This window comes from Ylistrum balloti, unplaced genomic scaffold (genome assembly GCF_031769215.1).
Source record: "Ylistrum balloti isolate Yb309-2 unplaced genomic scaffold, AGI_CSIRO_Ybal_v1 Utg369914, whole genome shotgun sequence".
Classification (NCBI taxonomy): Eukaryota; Metazoa; Mollusca; class Bivalvia; order Pectinida; family Pectinidae; genus Ylistrum; species Ylistrum balloti.
The window spans coordinates 103,318-119,586 of NW_026782035.1; the positions used below are offsets into that span (position 1 = coordinate 103,318).

General features: G+C 47.2%; 1 protein-coding gene across 1 annotated transcript; it reads right to left on the reverse strand.

Annotated features, from left to right (window-relative positions):
- Positions 1-1,733: 1,733 nt before the first annotated feature.
- On the reverse strand, positions 1,734-14,533 carry LOC132546781 (uncharacterized; the record flags this gene model as incomplete). The annotated part of the gene is made up of 5 exons (XM_060210496.1): positions 1,734-2,760; positions 9,074-9,269; positions 10,053-10,125; positions 13,709-13,851; positions 14,314-14,533. Coding segments are annotated over 5 exons (1,659 nt in total), but the record flags the coding sequence as incomplete, so codon positions are not given.
- Between the last annotated feature and the right edge of the window lie 1,736 nt (positions 14,534-16,269).

Consider the following 16,269-nt stretch of genomic DNA (forward strand, 5'->3'; position numbering starts at 1 on the left):
ACTGTCTGACCGTATCACCATCTGAGCATATCACTGTCTGACTGTATCAGCGTCTGACCGTATCACTGTCTGACTGTATCAGCGTCTGACCGTATCACTGTCTGACTGTATCAGCGTCTGACCGTATCTCTGTCTGACTGTATCATCGTCTGACCATATCACTGTCTGACCGTATCACCGTCTCAACATATAACTGTCCGACTGTATCAGTGTCTGACCGTATCACTATCTGACTGTAATTGTCTGAACGATCACTGTCTGAACGTATCACCATCTGACTGTATCACGTATCACTGTCTGACTGTATCATGTATCACTGTCTGACCGTATCACTGTCTGACTGTATCACGTATCACTGTCTGACCGTATCACGTATCACTGTCTGACCATTTCACTGTCTGACCATATCACTGTCTGACTGTATCACTGTCTGACCGTATCACTGTCTGACTGTATCACGTATCACTGTCTGACCGTATCACTGTCTGACTGTATCACGTATCACTGTCTGACCGTATCACGTATCACTGTCTGACCATTTCACTGTCTGACCATATCACTGTCTGACTGTATCACTGTCTGAACGTATTATCGTCTGATCGTATCACTGTCTGACTGTATCACCATCTGACTGTAACTGTCTGACCATATCACTGTCTGACTGTATCATGTATCACTGTCTGACCGTATCACTGTCTGACTGTATCACGTATCACTGTCTGACCGTATCACGTATCACTGTCTGACCATTTCACTGTCTGACCATATCACTGTCTGACTGTATCACTGTCTGACCGTATCACCATCTGACTGTAACTGTATCACGTATCACTGTCTGACCGTATCACATATCACTGTCTGACTGTATCATTGTCTGACCATATCACTGTCTGACCGTATCACGTATCACTGTCTGACTGTATCACGTATCACTGTCTGACTGTATCACGTATCACTTTCTGACTGTATCATTGTCTGACCATATCACTGTCTGACCGTATCACGTATCACTGTCTGACCGTATCACATATCACTGTCTGACTGTATCATTGTCTGACCATATCACTGTCTGACTGTATCACGTATCACTGTCTGACCGTATCACATATCACTGTCTGACTGTATCATTGTCTGACCATATCACTGTCTGACCGTATCACGTATCACTGTCTGACTGTATCACGTATCACTGTCTGACCGTATCACGTATCACTGTCTGACTGTATCACGTATCACTTTCTGAATGTATCATTGTCTGACCGTATCACTTATCACTGTCTGACTGTATCACATATCACTGTCTGACCGTATCACTTATCACTGTCTGACTGTATCACATATCACTGTCTGACCGTATCTCTGTCTGACTGTATCATCGTCTGACCATATCACTGTCTGACCGTATCACCGTCTGACCGTATTACTGTCTGACCATATCCCTGTCTTGTACAAGGAAATAACTTAGTTAATATACATGATTCAAGCTTAAATACATTAACCAAATTGGGATTCAGAAACATGAACAAAAGTTTACATGTTGATGAAATGCACCAGCAATCAAACCTTATTTGGCACAGAGCAAACACAATACAAACATATGCCATCATCATTAAAATGGACACTTGGATTTCAGACAAAGGTTTTACTTACAATTAAAATGATGGTAGGGAATTATTAGTTATGACTAAATCCTGTGATAGACATTGCCAGCCTGACTACTACAACAGCAAAATTTAGGCTAGAGTTGAAATCAATTTCTTCATCAGGTCAGGGGACAACAGGCCCTCACCACGTTTCACAAGACGTCCTACTTTGGGATTTTTATTTAACACCTTTGTCATTTCAGCTTCCAGTTTTGAGATTTTCTTTCCTTTGGCATTGTTTGTATAACTGATTTTTTCTCTTTTTTCACTTGACTTATCTTTGTGATGAAAGGTTGATGACATTGGAGCAGAGACTGACCGGGCAAGTTTGCCATCTGACTGCCGGACAAGCGGTTTGTGATCAATGTTGATAGCCTGTTCCTTGCCCACTGTTGAACTGATAGCCTGCCTGCTCCCCGACTCACATTTAGACTTTATAGACTCTGAACTGATGACTAGATTCTGGTTTGTCCTTGCTCTTGGCTGTTGCAACCGTCGCTGTCGTTTAATCCTCATTTCTTTCTCAAGTGTGTTTTGATCCTGACATTTGAACTTTGATTTGTTCTTTAGTAGTTTGTCCTTCACCTTGGTTTGGACTGGCTCTTCACTGAGACGTTGTTTTAGAAGAGCAAGACTAGATTGGAGCTCATCACCTTGACGCCGACTTATGCCACTGTCAGTAGATGAGAGTGTGTGAGCGTCACTGTCATCACTACTGGCCTCATCTGTAATATCCACATTGTAAGCATCTTCCCAGTACCGTGCCTCGGAGATGTTTTCCAAAAGAGATATGGTTCCAATCCCTCCAACACTGACTGGGCGAGGCTTGCTGTGATCCATATGAGGTACAATTTCTATCCCTACTTTCTTCAACTGACTGTCCTTTTTAGTGCCACTACTGCTGTTCCTAGTTGAGGTAGCTGAATGACTATGGGACAAAGACTGTCTGTCACTGTAGGATGTATGTGGCTTCTCTGCTTTTGATTCTTCTAAAGTGGAACTCCTTTCATCAAAGCTTGAGTAGCCTGTGTCCACAGTCCTACAAGAATCTGCAGCACTGAGATCAGTTTTACAAGACTCTGACATCCCTGGTAAGACTTGGATGATGATGGTTTTACTGTAAGGGGGTAATGACCTTTGAGAGGATTGTTTGGGGGATGTCTTGGGAAGGGGGTAACAATGAGAGGATGGTTGGGTCAACAAAATCAAGGGGGTACACATTTGAGAGGATGTTTGGGTGTGTGATGAGTATCTGGGGTAAGGGTGAGAGGATGGTTGGGTGGGGGATGAGTAGGAAGAGGGAAGGGGAGGAAGGTATGAGAGGATGGTTGGTTGGGGGATGAGTGGGAAGGGGGTAAGGATGAGAGGATGGTTGGGTGGGGGATGAGTAGGAAGGGGGTAAGGGTGAGAGGATGGTTGGGTGGGGGATGGGTGGGAAGTGGGTGAGGATGAGAGGGATGGGGGTGGGTAATGAGTGGGAAGGATAAGGATGAGAGGATGGTTGGTTGGGGGATGAGTGGGAAGGGGGTAAGAGTGAGAGGATGGTTGGGTGGGGGATGAGTAGGAAGGGGGTAAGGGTGAGAGGATGGTTGGGTTGGGGGGATAGGAAGGGGGTAAAGGAAGGGGGTAAGGAGAGAGGATGGTTGGGGATGGGGGATGGTGGGAAGGGGGTAAGGTGAGAGGATGGTTGGGTGGGGATGAGTGGGAAGGGGGTAGAGGATGAGAGGATAAGGGTGAGAGGGTTGGGTGGGGGATGAGTGGGAAGGGGGTAAGGGTGAGAGGATGGTTGGGTGGGGGATGAGTGGGAAGGGGGTAAGGTTGAGAGGATGGTTGGGTGGGGGATGAGTGGGAAGGGGGTAAGGTTGAGAGGATGGTTGGGTGGGGGATGAGTGGGAAGGGGGTAAGGTTGAGAGGATGGTTGGGTGGGGGATGAGTGGGAAGGGGGTAAGGATGAGAGGATGGTTGGGTGGGGGATGAGTGAAGTGGGAATGGGGGATGAGTGGGAAGGGGGTGAGGGTGAGAGGATGGTTGGGTTGGGGATGAGTAGGAAGGGGGTAAGGTTGAGAGGATGGTTGGTTGGGGGATGAGTGGGAAGGGGGTGAGGGAAGGGGATAAGAGTGAGAGGATGGTTGGGTGGGGGATGAGTGGGAAGGGGGTAAGGATGAGAGGATGGTTGGGTGGGGGATGAGTGGGAAGGGGGTAAGGGTGAGAGGATGGTTGGAGGGAATAAGGATGAGAGGATGGTTGGGTGGGGGACGAGTGGGAAGGGGATAAGAGTGAGAGGATGGTTGGGTGGGGGATGAGTAGGAAGGGGGTAGGGTGAGAGGATGGTTGGGTGGGGATGGGTGGGAAGGGGTAAGGGGAGGAAGGGGGGGTGAGAGGGGTGGGGGGGGTGAGGTGAGAGGAAGGGGGTAAGGTGAGAGGATGGTTGGGTGGGGGGGAAGGGGGATGAGAGGAGTGGGGGATGAGGAAGGGGGTAAGGGTGAGAGGATGGTTGGATGGGGGATGAGTGGGAAGGGGGTAAGGATGAGAGGATGGTTGGGTGGGGGATGAGTGGGAAGGGGGTAAGGGTGAGAGGAGGGTTGGGTGGGGGATGAGTAGGAAGGGGGTAAGGATGAGAGGATGGTTGGGTGGGGGATGAGTGGGAAGGTAGTAAGGGTGAGAGGATGGTTGGGTGGGGGATGAGTAGGAATGGGGTAAGGGTGAGAGGATGGTTGGGTGGGGGATAAGTGGAAAGGGGGTAAGGATGAGAGGATGGTTGGGTGGGGGATGAGAGGGAAGGGGGTAAGGGTGAAAAGATGGTTGGGTGGGGGATGAGTGGGAAGGGGGTAAGGATGAGAAGATGGTTGGGTGGGGGATGAGTGGGAAGGGGGTAAGGGTGAGAGGATGGTTGGGTGGAGTGGGAAGGGGTAAGGTGAGAGGATGGTTGGGTGGGGGATGAGTGGGAAGGGGGTAAGGGTGAGAGGATGGTGGGGTGGGGGATGAGTAGGAAGGGGGTAAGGGTGAGAGGATGGTTGGGTGGGGGATGAGTGGGAAGGGGGTAAGGGTGAGAGGATGGTTGGGTGGGGGATGAGTGGGAAGGGGGTAAGGGTGAGAGGATGGTTGGGTGGGGGATGAGTGGGAAGGGGGTAAGGATGAGAGGATGGTTGGGTGGGGGATGAGTGGGAAGGGGGTAAGGGTGAGAGGATGGTTGGTTGGGGGATGAGTAGGAAGGGGGTAAGGGTGAGAGGAGTAGGAAGGGGGTAAGGGTGAGAGGATGGTTGGGTGGGGGATAAGTACGAATGGGGTCAGGTTGAGAGGATGGATGGGTGGGGGATGAGTGGGAAGGGGGTAAGGATGAGAGGATGGTTGGGTGGGGGATGAGTGGGAAGGGGGTAAGGATGAGAGGATGGTTGGGTGGGGGATGAGTAGGAAGGGGGTAAGGGTGAGAGGATGGTTGGGTGGGGGATGAGTGGGAAGGGGGTAAGGGAGAGAGGATGGTTGGGTGGGGGATGAGTAGGAAGGGGGTAAGGGTGAGAGGATGGTTGGGTGGGGGATGAGTGGGAAGGGGGTAAGGATGAGAGGATGGTTGGGTTGGGGATGAGTGGGAAGGGGGTAAGGGTGAGAGGATGTTTGGGTGGGGGATGAGTGGGAAGGGGGTAAGGGTGAGAGGATGGTTGGGTGGGGGATGAGTGGGAAGGGGGTAAGAGTGAGAGGATGGTTGGGTGGGGGATGAGTAGGAAGGGGGTCAGGATGAGAGGATGGTTGGGTGGGGGATGAGTAGGAAGGGGGTAAGGGTGAGAGGATGGTTGGGTGGGGGATGAGTAGGAAGGGGGTAAGGGTGAGAGGATGGTTGGGTGGGGGATGAGTAAGAAGGGGGTAAGGATGAGAGGATGGTTTGATGGGTGATGAGTAGGAAGGGGGTAAGGGTGAGAGGAGGGTTGGGTAGGGGATGAAGGGGGTAAGGATGAGAGGATGGTTGGATGGGGGATGAGTAGGAAGGGGGTAAGGGTGAGAGGATGGTTGATTGGGGGATGAGTAGTAAGGGGGTAAGGGTGAGAGGATGGTTGGATGGGGGATGGGTGGGAAGTGGGTAAGAATGAGAGAGATGGGGGTGGGGAATGAGTGGGAAGGGGGTAAGGGTGAGAGGATGGTTGGGTGGGGGATGAGTGGGAAGGGGGTAAGGGTGAGAGGATGGTTGGGTGGGGGATGAGTGGGAAGGGGGTAAGGGTGAGAGGATGGTTGGGTGGGGGATGGGAAGGGGGTAAGGGTGAGAGGATGGTTGGGTGGGGTGAGAGGATGGTTGGGAGGGGATGGTTGGGTGGGGGATGAGTGGGAAGGGGGTAAGGGTGAGAGGATGGTTGGGTGGGGGATGAGTGGGAAGGGGGTAAGGGTGAGAGGATGGTTGGTGAGAGGAAGGGGGGATGATGGTGGGAAGGGGGTAAGGGTGAGAGGATGGTTGATTGGGGGATGAGTGGGAAGGGGGTAAGGGTGAGAGGATGGTTGGGTGGGGGATGAGTAGGAAGGGGGTAAGGGTGAGAGGATGGTTGGGTGGGGGATGAGTAGGAAGGGGGTAAGGGTGAGAGGATGGTTGGGTGGGGGATGGGTGGGAAGTTGGTGAAGATGAGAGGGATTGGGGTGGGGGATGAGTGGGAAGGGGGTAAGGGTGAGAGGATGGTTGGGTTGGGGATGAGAAGGAAGGGGGTAAGGTTGAGAGGATGGCTGGGCGGGGGATGAATAGAAAGGGGTAAGAGTGAGAGGATGGTTGGGTGGGGGATGAGTAAGAAGGGGGTAAGGATGAGAGGATGGTTGGGTGGGGGATGAGTGGGAAGGGGGTAAGGATGAGAGGATGGTTGGGTGGGGGATGAGTGGGAAGGGGGTAAGGGTGAGAGGATGGTTGGGTGGGGGATGAGTAGGAAGGGGGTAAGGGTGAGAGGAGGGTTGGGTAGGGGATGAAGGGGGTAAGGATGAGAGGATGGTTGGATGGGGATAAGAGGGATTGAGATGAGAGGGATAAGGATATGAGTGGAGTGGGTATGGGATGAGTAAGAAGGGGGTAAGGGTGAGAGGATGGTTGGGTGGGGGATGAGTGGGAAGGGGGTAAGGGTGAGAGGATGGTTGAGTGGGGGATGAGTAAGAAGGGGGTAAGGATGAGAGGATGGTTGGGTGGGGGATGAGTAGGAAGGGGGTAAGGGTGAGAGGATGGTTGGGTGGGGGATGAGTGGGAAGGGGGTAAGGGTGAGAGGATGGTTGGGTGGGGGATGAGAGAGATGGCTGGGTGGGGGATGAGTAGGAAGGGGGTAAGGGTGAGAGGATGGATGTGTGGGGGACAAGAGGAAGGGGTCAAAGCAGATGAGAGGATGGTTGGGTGGGGGATGAGTAGGAAGGGGGTAAGGGTGAGAGGATGGTTGGTTGGGGGATGAGTAGTAAGGGGGTAAGGATGAGAGGATGGTTGGGTGGGGAATGAGTAGGAAGGGGGTAAGGGTGAGAGGATGGTTGGGTGGGTAAGGGTGAGAGGATGAGTGGGGGGAAGGGGGTAAGGTGAGAGGATGGTTGGGTGGAGGATGAGTGGGAAGGGGGTAAGGGTGAGAGGATGGTTGGGTGGGGAATGAGTGGGAAGGGGGTAAGGGTGAGAGGATGGTTGGGTGGGGGATGAGGTAGGAAGGGGGTAAGGGTGAGAGGATGGTTGGGTGGGGGATGAGTGGGAAGGGGGTAAGGGTGAGAGGATGGTTGGGTGGGGGATGAGTGGGAAGGGGGTAAGGGTGAGAGGATGGTTGGGTGGGGGATGAGTGGGAAGGGGGTAAGGGTGAGAGGATGGTTGGGTGGGGGATGAGTGGGAAGGGGGTAAGGGTGAGAGGATGGTTGGGTGGGGGATGAGTGGGAAGGGGGTAAGGGTGAGAGGATGGTTGAGTGATGGATGGGTGGGAAGTGGGTGAGGATGAGAGGGATAGGGGTGGGGATGAGTGGGAAGGGGGTAAGGGTGAGAGGATGGTTGGGTGGGGGATGAGTAGGAAGGGGGTAAGGTTGAGAGGATGGTTGGTTGGGGGATGAGTGGGAAGGGGGAAAGGGTGAGAGGATGGTTTGGTGGGTGATGAGTAGGAAGGGGGTAAGGGTGAGAGGAGGATTGGGTGGGGAATGAGTGAGAAGGGGGTAAGGGTGAGAGGATGGTTGGGTGGGGGATGAGGAGGAAGGGGGTAAGGGTGAGAGGATGGTTGGGTGGGGGATGAGTGGGAAGGGGGTAAGGGTGAGAGGATGGTTGGTTGGGGGATGAGTAGGAAGGGGGTAAGGGTGAGAGGATGGTTGGATGGGGATGAGTAGGAAGGGAGTGAGGATGAGAGGATGGTTGGGTGATGGATGTGTGGGAAGGGGGTAGGAATGAGAGGATGGTTGGATGGTTGATGGGTGGAAGAGGGTAAGGGTGAGAGGATGAGTAAGAAGGGGGTAAGGATGAGAGGATGGTTGGGTGGGGGATGAGTGGGAAGGGGGTAAGGGTGAGAGGATGGTTGGGTGGGGGATGGGTGGGAAGTGGGTGAGGATGAGAGGGATAGGGGTGGGGATGAGTGGGAAGGGGGTAAGGGTGAGAGGATGGTTGGGTGGGGGATGAGTAGGAATGGGGTAAGGGTGAGAGGATGGTTGGGTGGGGGATGAGTGGGAAGGGGGTAAGGATGAGAGGATGGTTGGTGGGGGATGAGTGGGAAGGGGGGGGATGAGAGGATGGTTGGGGGGGGGATGAGTGGGAAGGGGGTAAGGGTGAGAGGATGGTTGGGTGGGGGATGAGTGGGAAGTGGGTAAGGATGAGAGGATGGTTGGTTGGGAGATGAGTGGGAAGGGGATAAGGGTGAGAGGATGAGTGGGAAGGGGGTAAGGGTGAGAGGATGTTTGGGTGGGGGATGAGTGGGAAGGGGGTAATGGGTGAGAGGATGGTGATGGTGGGTGGGGATAATGTGGGGGAAGAAGAGGGGTGGGGAATGAAAGGTCTGGGGGGAAGAGAGGGATGGAGGAAGAGATGGATGGTGGAATAATAAGGTAGGGGATAAGAAGAGTGGGGTAGGGAATGAGAGGGTGTGAATGGGGAATGACAGGGCAGGGGGATGAGAGAGGTGGGGTGATGATGGGGATGGGGAAGACAGGGGCAGATGATGAGAAGGTTGGGGGATAAGAAGGTTCGAGGTAGGGAATGAGAGAGGTGTGGATGGAGGATAAGAGGGCAGGGGATAAAAGGGATGGAGTTGGGGAGATGAGAAAGATGGGGATGGGGGAAGAGAAGGGAGGATGATGAGAGGGGTGGGGGATGAGAGGGGTGGGAGATGAGAAGGGTGGGAGATAAGTGGGTGGGGCTAGGAGGTGTGAGGGTTGGGAAATGAGTGGGGTGGGTAAGTGAGGGGAGATGAGAGGAATGGGGTGAGGGTGGGGTGAGGGAGAGAATGTTACATGGGATAATCATTACATACTGGCCATCTTTCATCTTGGTCGAAGAGACACTTGGATTAGGGCGGCTGGCTGATTTGGTGGCAACTTTTTTTGCCTGTCGTAGTTGCAACAGATGAGATTCAGACTTTGGTCGTTCTTTCAAAGTTATCTCCTCATGATTATTATGGGACGGTAACATCTCAGACTTGGGTCGAGGTTTCAGTACACTACGGTCTTCTATATAGAAAAAATGCATCAATAAAAATTCACAAAGTACATGCACATTAATCATGTGATATGAATAGCATACTTGAAATGTAAAATACTTTATGAATTGAGTGTAGGGTTCACATTTCCATACAAAAGTCTAAATATATTATTTTATAAATACCACAAGGAAATTCTCACACAGATAGTAATGCTTAAAATACAATGTCAAAATGAAGTTTGAAAGGATACAATAAAGAACAGAGGAATCAGGAAGCCTGAGGTGAGAAAAGAATCAAGAGAAAAGCATTGAGTCTCCAGGAGGAAAACAATTTCACACAGCAGGCATGAAATCTAGGTGCAACGGCAACATTAAAAACAGGGAAAACAGGGACGAGTAGGGAAAAACAGAAAGAAGACAAATGAATCTATACCTTGGTGTCTCTCTATAACAGGAGATATCTACACCTTGGTGTCTCTCTGTTATCTCTATAACAGGAGATATCTACACCTTGGTATCTCTCTATAACAGGAGATATCTACACCTTGGTGTCTCTCTGTTATCTCTATAACAGGAGATATCTACACCTTGGTATCTCTCTATAACAGGAGATATCTACACCTTGGTATCTCTCTACAACAGGAGATATCTACACCTTGGTATCTCTCTATAACAGGAGATATCTACACTTTGGTGTCTCTCTGTTATCTCTATAACAGGAGATATCTACACCTAAGTGTCCCTCTGTGTCTGTCTTTGTGACAGGAGAAATCTTACCTTGGTGTCTGTCTTTGTGACAAGAGAAATCTTACCTTGGTGTCTGTCTTTGTGTCCTGGGTAGTACATATCCATGGTGTCTTCCTTTATGATCTGGAACCTACCATCCTGTTTAACAGAAGACTGTGTAGCAGAAATCATCACATGTATAACTTCTGATGATTATTTTGTACTCAACTAACCTGTAAATAACCATCAACTACCCAGTAACTAACCATCAACTAACCTGTAAATAACCATCAACTACCCAGTAACTAACCATCAACTACCCAGTAACTAACCATCAACTAACCTGTAAATAACCATCAACTACCCAGTAACTAACCATCAACTACCCAGTAACTAACCATCAACTACCCAGTAACTATCCATCAACTAACCAGTAACTATCCATCAACTACCCAGTAACTAACCATCAACTACCCAGTAACTAACCATCAACTACCCAGTAACTATCCATCAGCTACCCAGTAACTAACCATCAACTACCCAGTAACTAACCATCAACTACCCAGTAACTATCCAACAACTCACCTGTAACTAACCATCAACTACCCAGTAGTTATACCTCAATTTCCCAGTAACTAGAAATTAACTTCCCAGTAACTATCCATCAACTACCAAGTAACTAGAAATCAATTATCTAGTAACTAGCCATCAACTATCTCGTAACTAGCCACCAACTACCCAGCAACTAGAAATTAACTACCCAGTAACAACCCATCAACTACCGAGTAACTAGCAATAAACTACCCAGTTACTAGAAATTAACTACCCTGTAACTATCCATCAACCACCCAGTAAGAATAACTAAACTACCCAGTAAGTATACCTCAACTACCCAGTAACTATCCATCAACTACCCAGTAACTATCCATCAACTGCCCAGTAACAATCCATCAACTGCCCAGTAACTATCCATCAACTGCCCAGTAACAATCCATCAACTGCAGAGTATCTATCCATCAACCACCCAGTAAGTATACCTCAACTACCCAGTAACTAACCATCAACTACCCAGTAACTATCCATCAACTACCCAGTAAGCATACCTAAACTACCCAGTAAGTATACCTCAACTACCCAGTAACTATCCATCAACTACCCAGTAACTATCCATCAACTGCCCAGTAACAATCCATCAACTACCCAGTAAGTATACCTCAACTACCCAGTAACTATCCATCAACTACCAGTAACTATTCATCAACTACCCAGTAACTATCAATCAACTACCCAGTAACTATCCATCAACTGCCCAGTAACAATCCATCAACTGCACAGTATCTATCCATCAACCATCCAGTAAGTATACCTCAACTACCCAGTAACTAACCATCAACTACCCAGTAACTATCCATCAACTACCCAGTAAGTATACCTCAACTACCCTGTAACTAGCCATCAACTACCCAGTAAGTATACCTCAACTACCCAGTAACTATCCATCAACTACCCAGTAAGTATACCTCAACTACCAAGTAAGTATACCTCAACTACCCGGTACGTATACCTCAACTACCCAGTAACTATCCATCAACTACCCAGTAAGTATACCTCAACTACCCTGGAACTATCCATCAACTACCCTGTAATTATCAACTACCCAGTAACTATTCATCAACTACCCAGTAACTAGAAATTAACTACCCAGTAACTATCCATCAACTACCCAGTAATTATCAACTACCCAGTAACTATTCATCAACTACCCAGTAACTAACCATCAACTACCCAGTAACTATCCAACAACTCACCTGTAACTAACCATCAACTACCCAGTAACTATCCAACAACTCACCTGTAACTAACCATCAACTACCCAGTAGTTATACCTCAATTTCCCAGTAACTAGAAATTAACTTCCCAGTAACTATCCATCAACTATCTCGTAACTAGCCACCAACTACCCAGCAACTAGAAATTAACTACCCAGTAACAACCCATCAACTACCCAGTAATTATCCATCAACTACCCAGTAACTAGAAATTAACTACCCTGTAACTATCCATCAACCACCCAGTAAGAATAACTAAACTACCCAGTAAGTATACCTCAACTACCCAGTAACTATCCATCAACTACCCAGTAACTATCCATCAACTGCCCAGTAGCAATCCATCAACTGCACAGTATCTATCCATCAACCACCCAGTAAGTATACCTCAACTACCCAGTAACTAACCATCAACTACCCAGTAACTATCCATCAACTACCCAGTAAGTATACCTAAACTACCCAGTAAGTATACCTCAACTACCCAGTAACTAACCATCAACTACCCAGTAACTATCCATCAACTACCCAGTAAGTATACCTCAACTACCAAGTAAGTATACCTCAACTACCCAGTACGTATACCTCAACTACCCAGTAACTATCCATCAACTACCCAGTAAGTATACCTCAACTACCCAGTAAGAATACCTCAACTACCCAGTAACTATCAATCAACGTCCCAGTAACTATCAATCAACGTCCCAGTAACTATCCATCAACGTCCCAGTAACTATCATCAACTACCCAGTAACTAGAAATTAACTACCCAGTAACTAGAAATTAACTACCCAGTAACTAGAAATTAACTACCCAGTAACTATCCATCAACTACCCAGTAATTATCAACTACCCAGTAACTATTCATCAACTACCCAGTATCTATCCGTCAACTACCCAGTAACTAGCCATCAACTACCCAGTAACTATTCATCAACTACCCAGTAACTATCAATCAATGTCCCAGTAACTATCCATCAATGTCCCAGTAACTATCATCAACTACCCAGTAACTATTCATCAACTACCCAGTAACTATCCATCAACTACCCTGTAACTAGAAATCAACTACCCTGGAACTATCCATCAACTACCCAGTAACTATCCATCAATGTCCCAGTAACTATCATCAACTACCCAGTAACTATTCATCAACTACCCAGTAACTAGCCATCAATTACCCTGTAACTATACCTCAACTACCCAGTTACTAGAAATCAACTACCCAGTAACTATCATCAACTACCCAGTAACTATCATCAACTACCCAGTAACTATTTATCAACTACCCAGTAACTACCCATCAACTACCCAGTAACTAGCCATCAATTACCCTGTAACTATACCTCAACTACCCAGTTACTAGAAATCAACTACCCAATTACTAGAAATCAACTACACAGTAACTAGCCATCAACTACCCAGTAACTATCCATCAACTACCCTGTAACTATCCATCAACTACCCAGTAACTATCCATCAAATACCCAGTAACTAGAAATCAACTACCCAGTAACTATCCATCAGCTACCCAGTAACTATCCATCAACTACCCAGAAACTATCCATCAACTACCCTGTAACTAGAAATCAACTACCCAGTAAGTATACCTCAACTACCCAGTAACTATCCATCAACTACCCAGTAACTATCCATCAACTACCCAGTAACTATCCATCAACTACCCAGTAACTAGCCCTCAACTACCCTGTAACTAGAAATCAACTACCCAGTAAGTATACCTCAACTACCCAGTAACTACAAATCAGCTACCCAGTAACTATCCATCAACTACCCAGTAAGTATACCTCAACTACCCAACCTCAACTACCCAGTAACTAGAAATCAACTACCCAGAAAGTATAAACAGTTATGTTATTCTATCATATTTAACACACATCCTTTTTACTTACAATGGTTTCCATATCAAACTGTAAAACTTCAAACTTTTTCTGAGTGTCCTGGAGATCATCCTCCGTGATTCCACATGGCTTTTCCACAGGCTCCGCCTCTACATACAGAGGACGATCTGATGTATCAGTCACAACTCCATCACCTAAGAAAACAGTTCACAACTTTTATGACACTACTAGTTTGATTGATATCATCAACTAAAGACATCAGAATAATACTCAATATAATTCATGTCACCACACTGTAACATTCAATTTTATGTCTGATTTATACTTGATGATATTATAACTACCTGTCCTGTCTGATTTGTACTTTGTTACATTATAACTACCTGTCCTGTCTGATTTATACTTTGTTACATTATAACTACCTGTCCTGTCTGATTTATACTTTGTTACATTATAACTACCTGTCCTGTCTGATTTATACTTTGTTACATTATAACTACCTGTCCTGTCTGATTTATACTTTGTTACATTATAACTACCTGTCCTGTCTGATTTATACTTTGTTACATTATAACTACCTGTCCTGTCTGATTTATACTTTGTTACATTATAAATACCTGTCCTGTCTGATTTATACTTTGTTACATTATAACTACCTGGCCGTGCTAATTTGACCTTGTTCTGTATCCTCTGGTAAGCCGTCTGAGCAGAGAAGTTGATGGATTTTGTCGATGCATTGCGTGGTGTATACATTGACAAATCTGGGGCTGTAAGGGGTCTCTCCCTGATGTAACCAGCCTTGGCACGGTACACCCCACGCTGTGATTTGTTCACCTCTGACTTGAGATGACGATAGAGTCGCTTCTGACGTCTTGTCTGTTTGATAAAGTATTGTGAACTTGTACAAAAAAAAATCAAAGTGACTAGTTCACATCATTCATACAAATTCTTTAAAAGGATTAATTTTGTTTACGGAGGTAAACAATTTTTTTTCAATTTTTTAAACTTTTAGTAATAAATAATGCCCTTAAGACCAATGTTTTCATATGTACAGTTATTTTATTGGTCAGGTTGGTAATATCAATAGAACAGTAATCCCATTCATACAACTAATAGAAGATTAGAGTGTTATGTTTCCATGACTGCACAGTAACCTTCATCAGATAAATGACCAATATGGAGCTTACATACACTGACTGATAAATTGTACAATAAGAAATGGTAAGGAATCAACGAACTCTTTCAGCTAAACAACAAGATGGTAAGCAATACCCACAAATGTACCATAGAAATATGCAAAATACTTGCATATGTTTTGTGGTCTATAATCTGTTCACCATTTCATCACACTACTTATGCTAGTGATAGTACGCTCCACACTGGTCATTTGTCTGATGAAGGTGACAGTGTAGATATCATACACCAGATACGTCAGTGCTAGTACGCTCCACACTGGTCATTTGTCTGATGAAGGTGACAGTGTAGATCTCGTATACAATGTACATCAGTGCTAGTATGCTCCACACTGGTCATTTATCTGATGAAGGTGACCATGTAGATATCATACACCAGATACGTCAGTGCTAGTACTCTCCACACTGGTCATTTATCTGAGGAAGGTGACCGCGTAGATCTCGCACACTATGTACGTCAGTGCTAGTACGCTCCACACTGGTCATTTGTCTGATGAAGGTGACCGCGTAGATCTCGCACACTATGTACGTCAGTGCTAGTATGCTCCACACTGGTCATTTATCTGATGAAGGTGACCATGTAGATATCATACACCAGATACGTCAGTGCTAGTACTCTCCACACTGGTCATTTGTCTGATGAAGGTGACAGTGTAGATCTCGAACACTATGTACGGCAGTGCTAGTATGCTCCACACTGGTCATTTGTCTGATGAAGGTGACAGTGTAGATATCTTACACTACGTACGTCAGTGTTAGAATGCTCCACACTGGTCATTTGTCTGATGAAGGTGATCGTGTAGATCTCGCACACTATGTACATCAGTGCTAGTATGCTCCACACGGGTCATTTGTCTGATGAAGGTGACCGTGTAGATCTCGCACACTATGTACGTCAGTGCTAGTATGCTCCACACTGGTCATTTGTCTGATGAAGGTGACCGTGTAGATCTCGCACACTATGTACGTCGGTACTAGTATGCTCCACACGGGTCATTTATCTGAGGAAGGTGACCGCGTAGATCTCGCACACTATGTACGTCAGTGCTAGTACGCTCCACACTGGTCATTTGTCTGATGAAGGTGACAGTGTAGATCTCTTACACTACGTACGTCAGTGTTAGAATGCTCCACACTGGTCATTTGTCTGATGAAGGTGATCGTTTAGATCTCGTATACAATGTACATCAGTGCTAGTATGCTCCACACTGGTCATTTATCTGAGGAAGGTGACCGTGTAGATCTCGCACACTATGTACGTCAATGCTAGTATGCTCCACACGGGTCATTTATCTGAGGAAGGTGACCGCGTAGATCTCGCACACTATGTACGTCAGTGCTAGTATGCTCCACACTGGTCATTTGTCTGATGAAGGTGACCGTGTAGATCTCGTACACTATGTACGTCAGTGCTAGTAT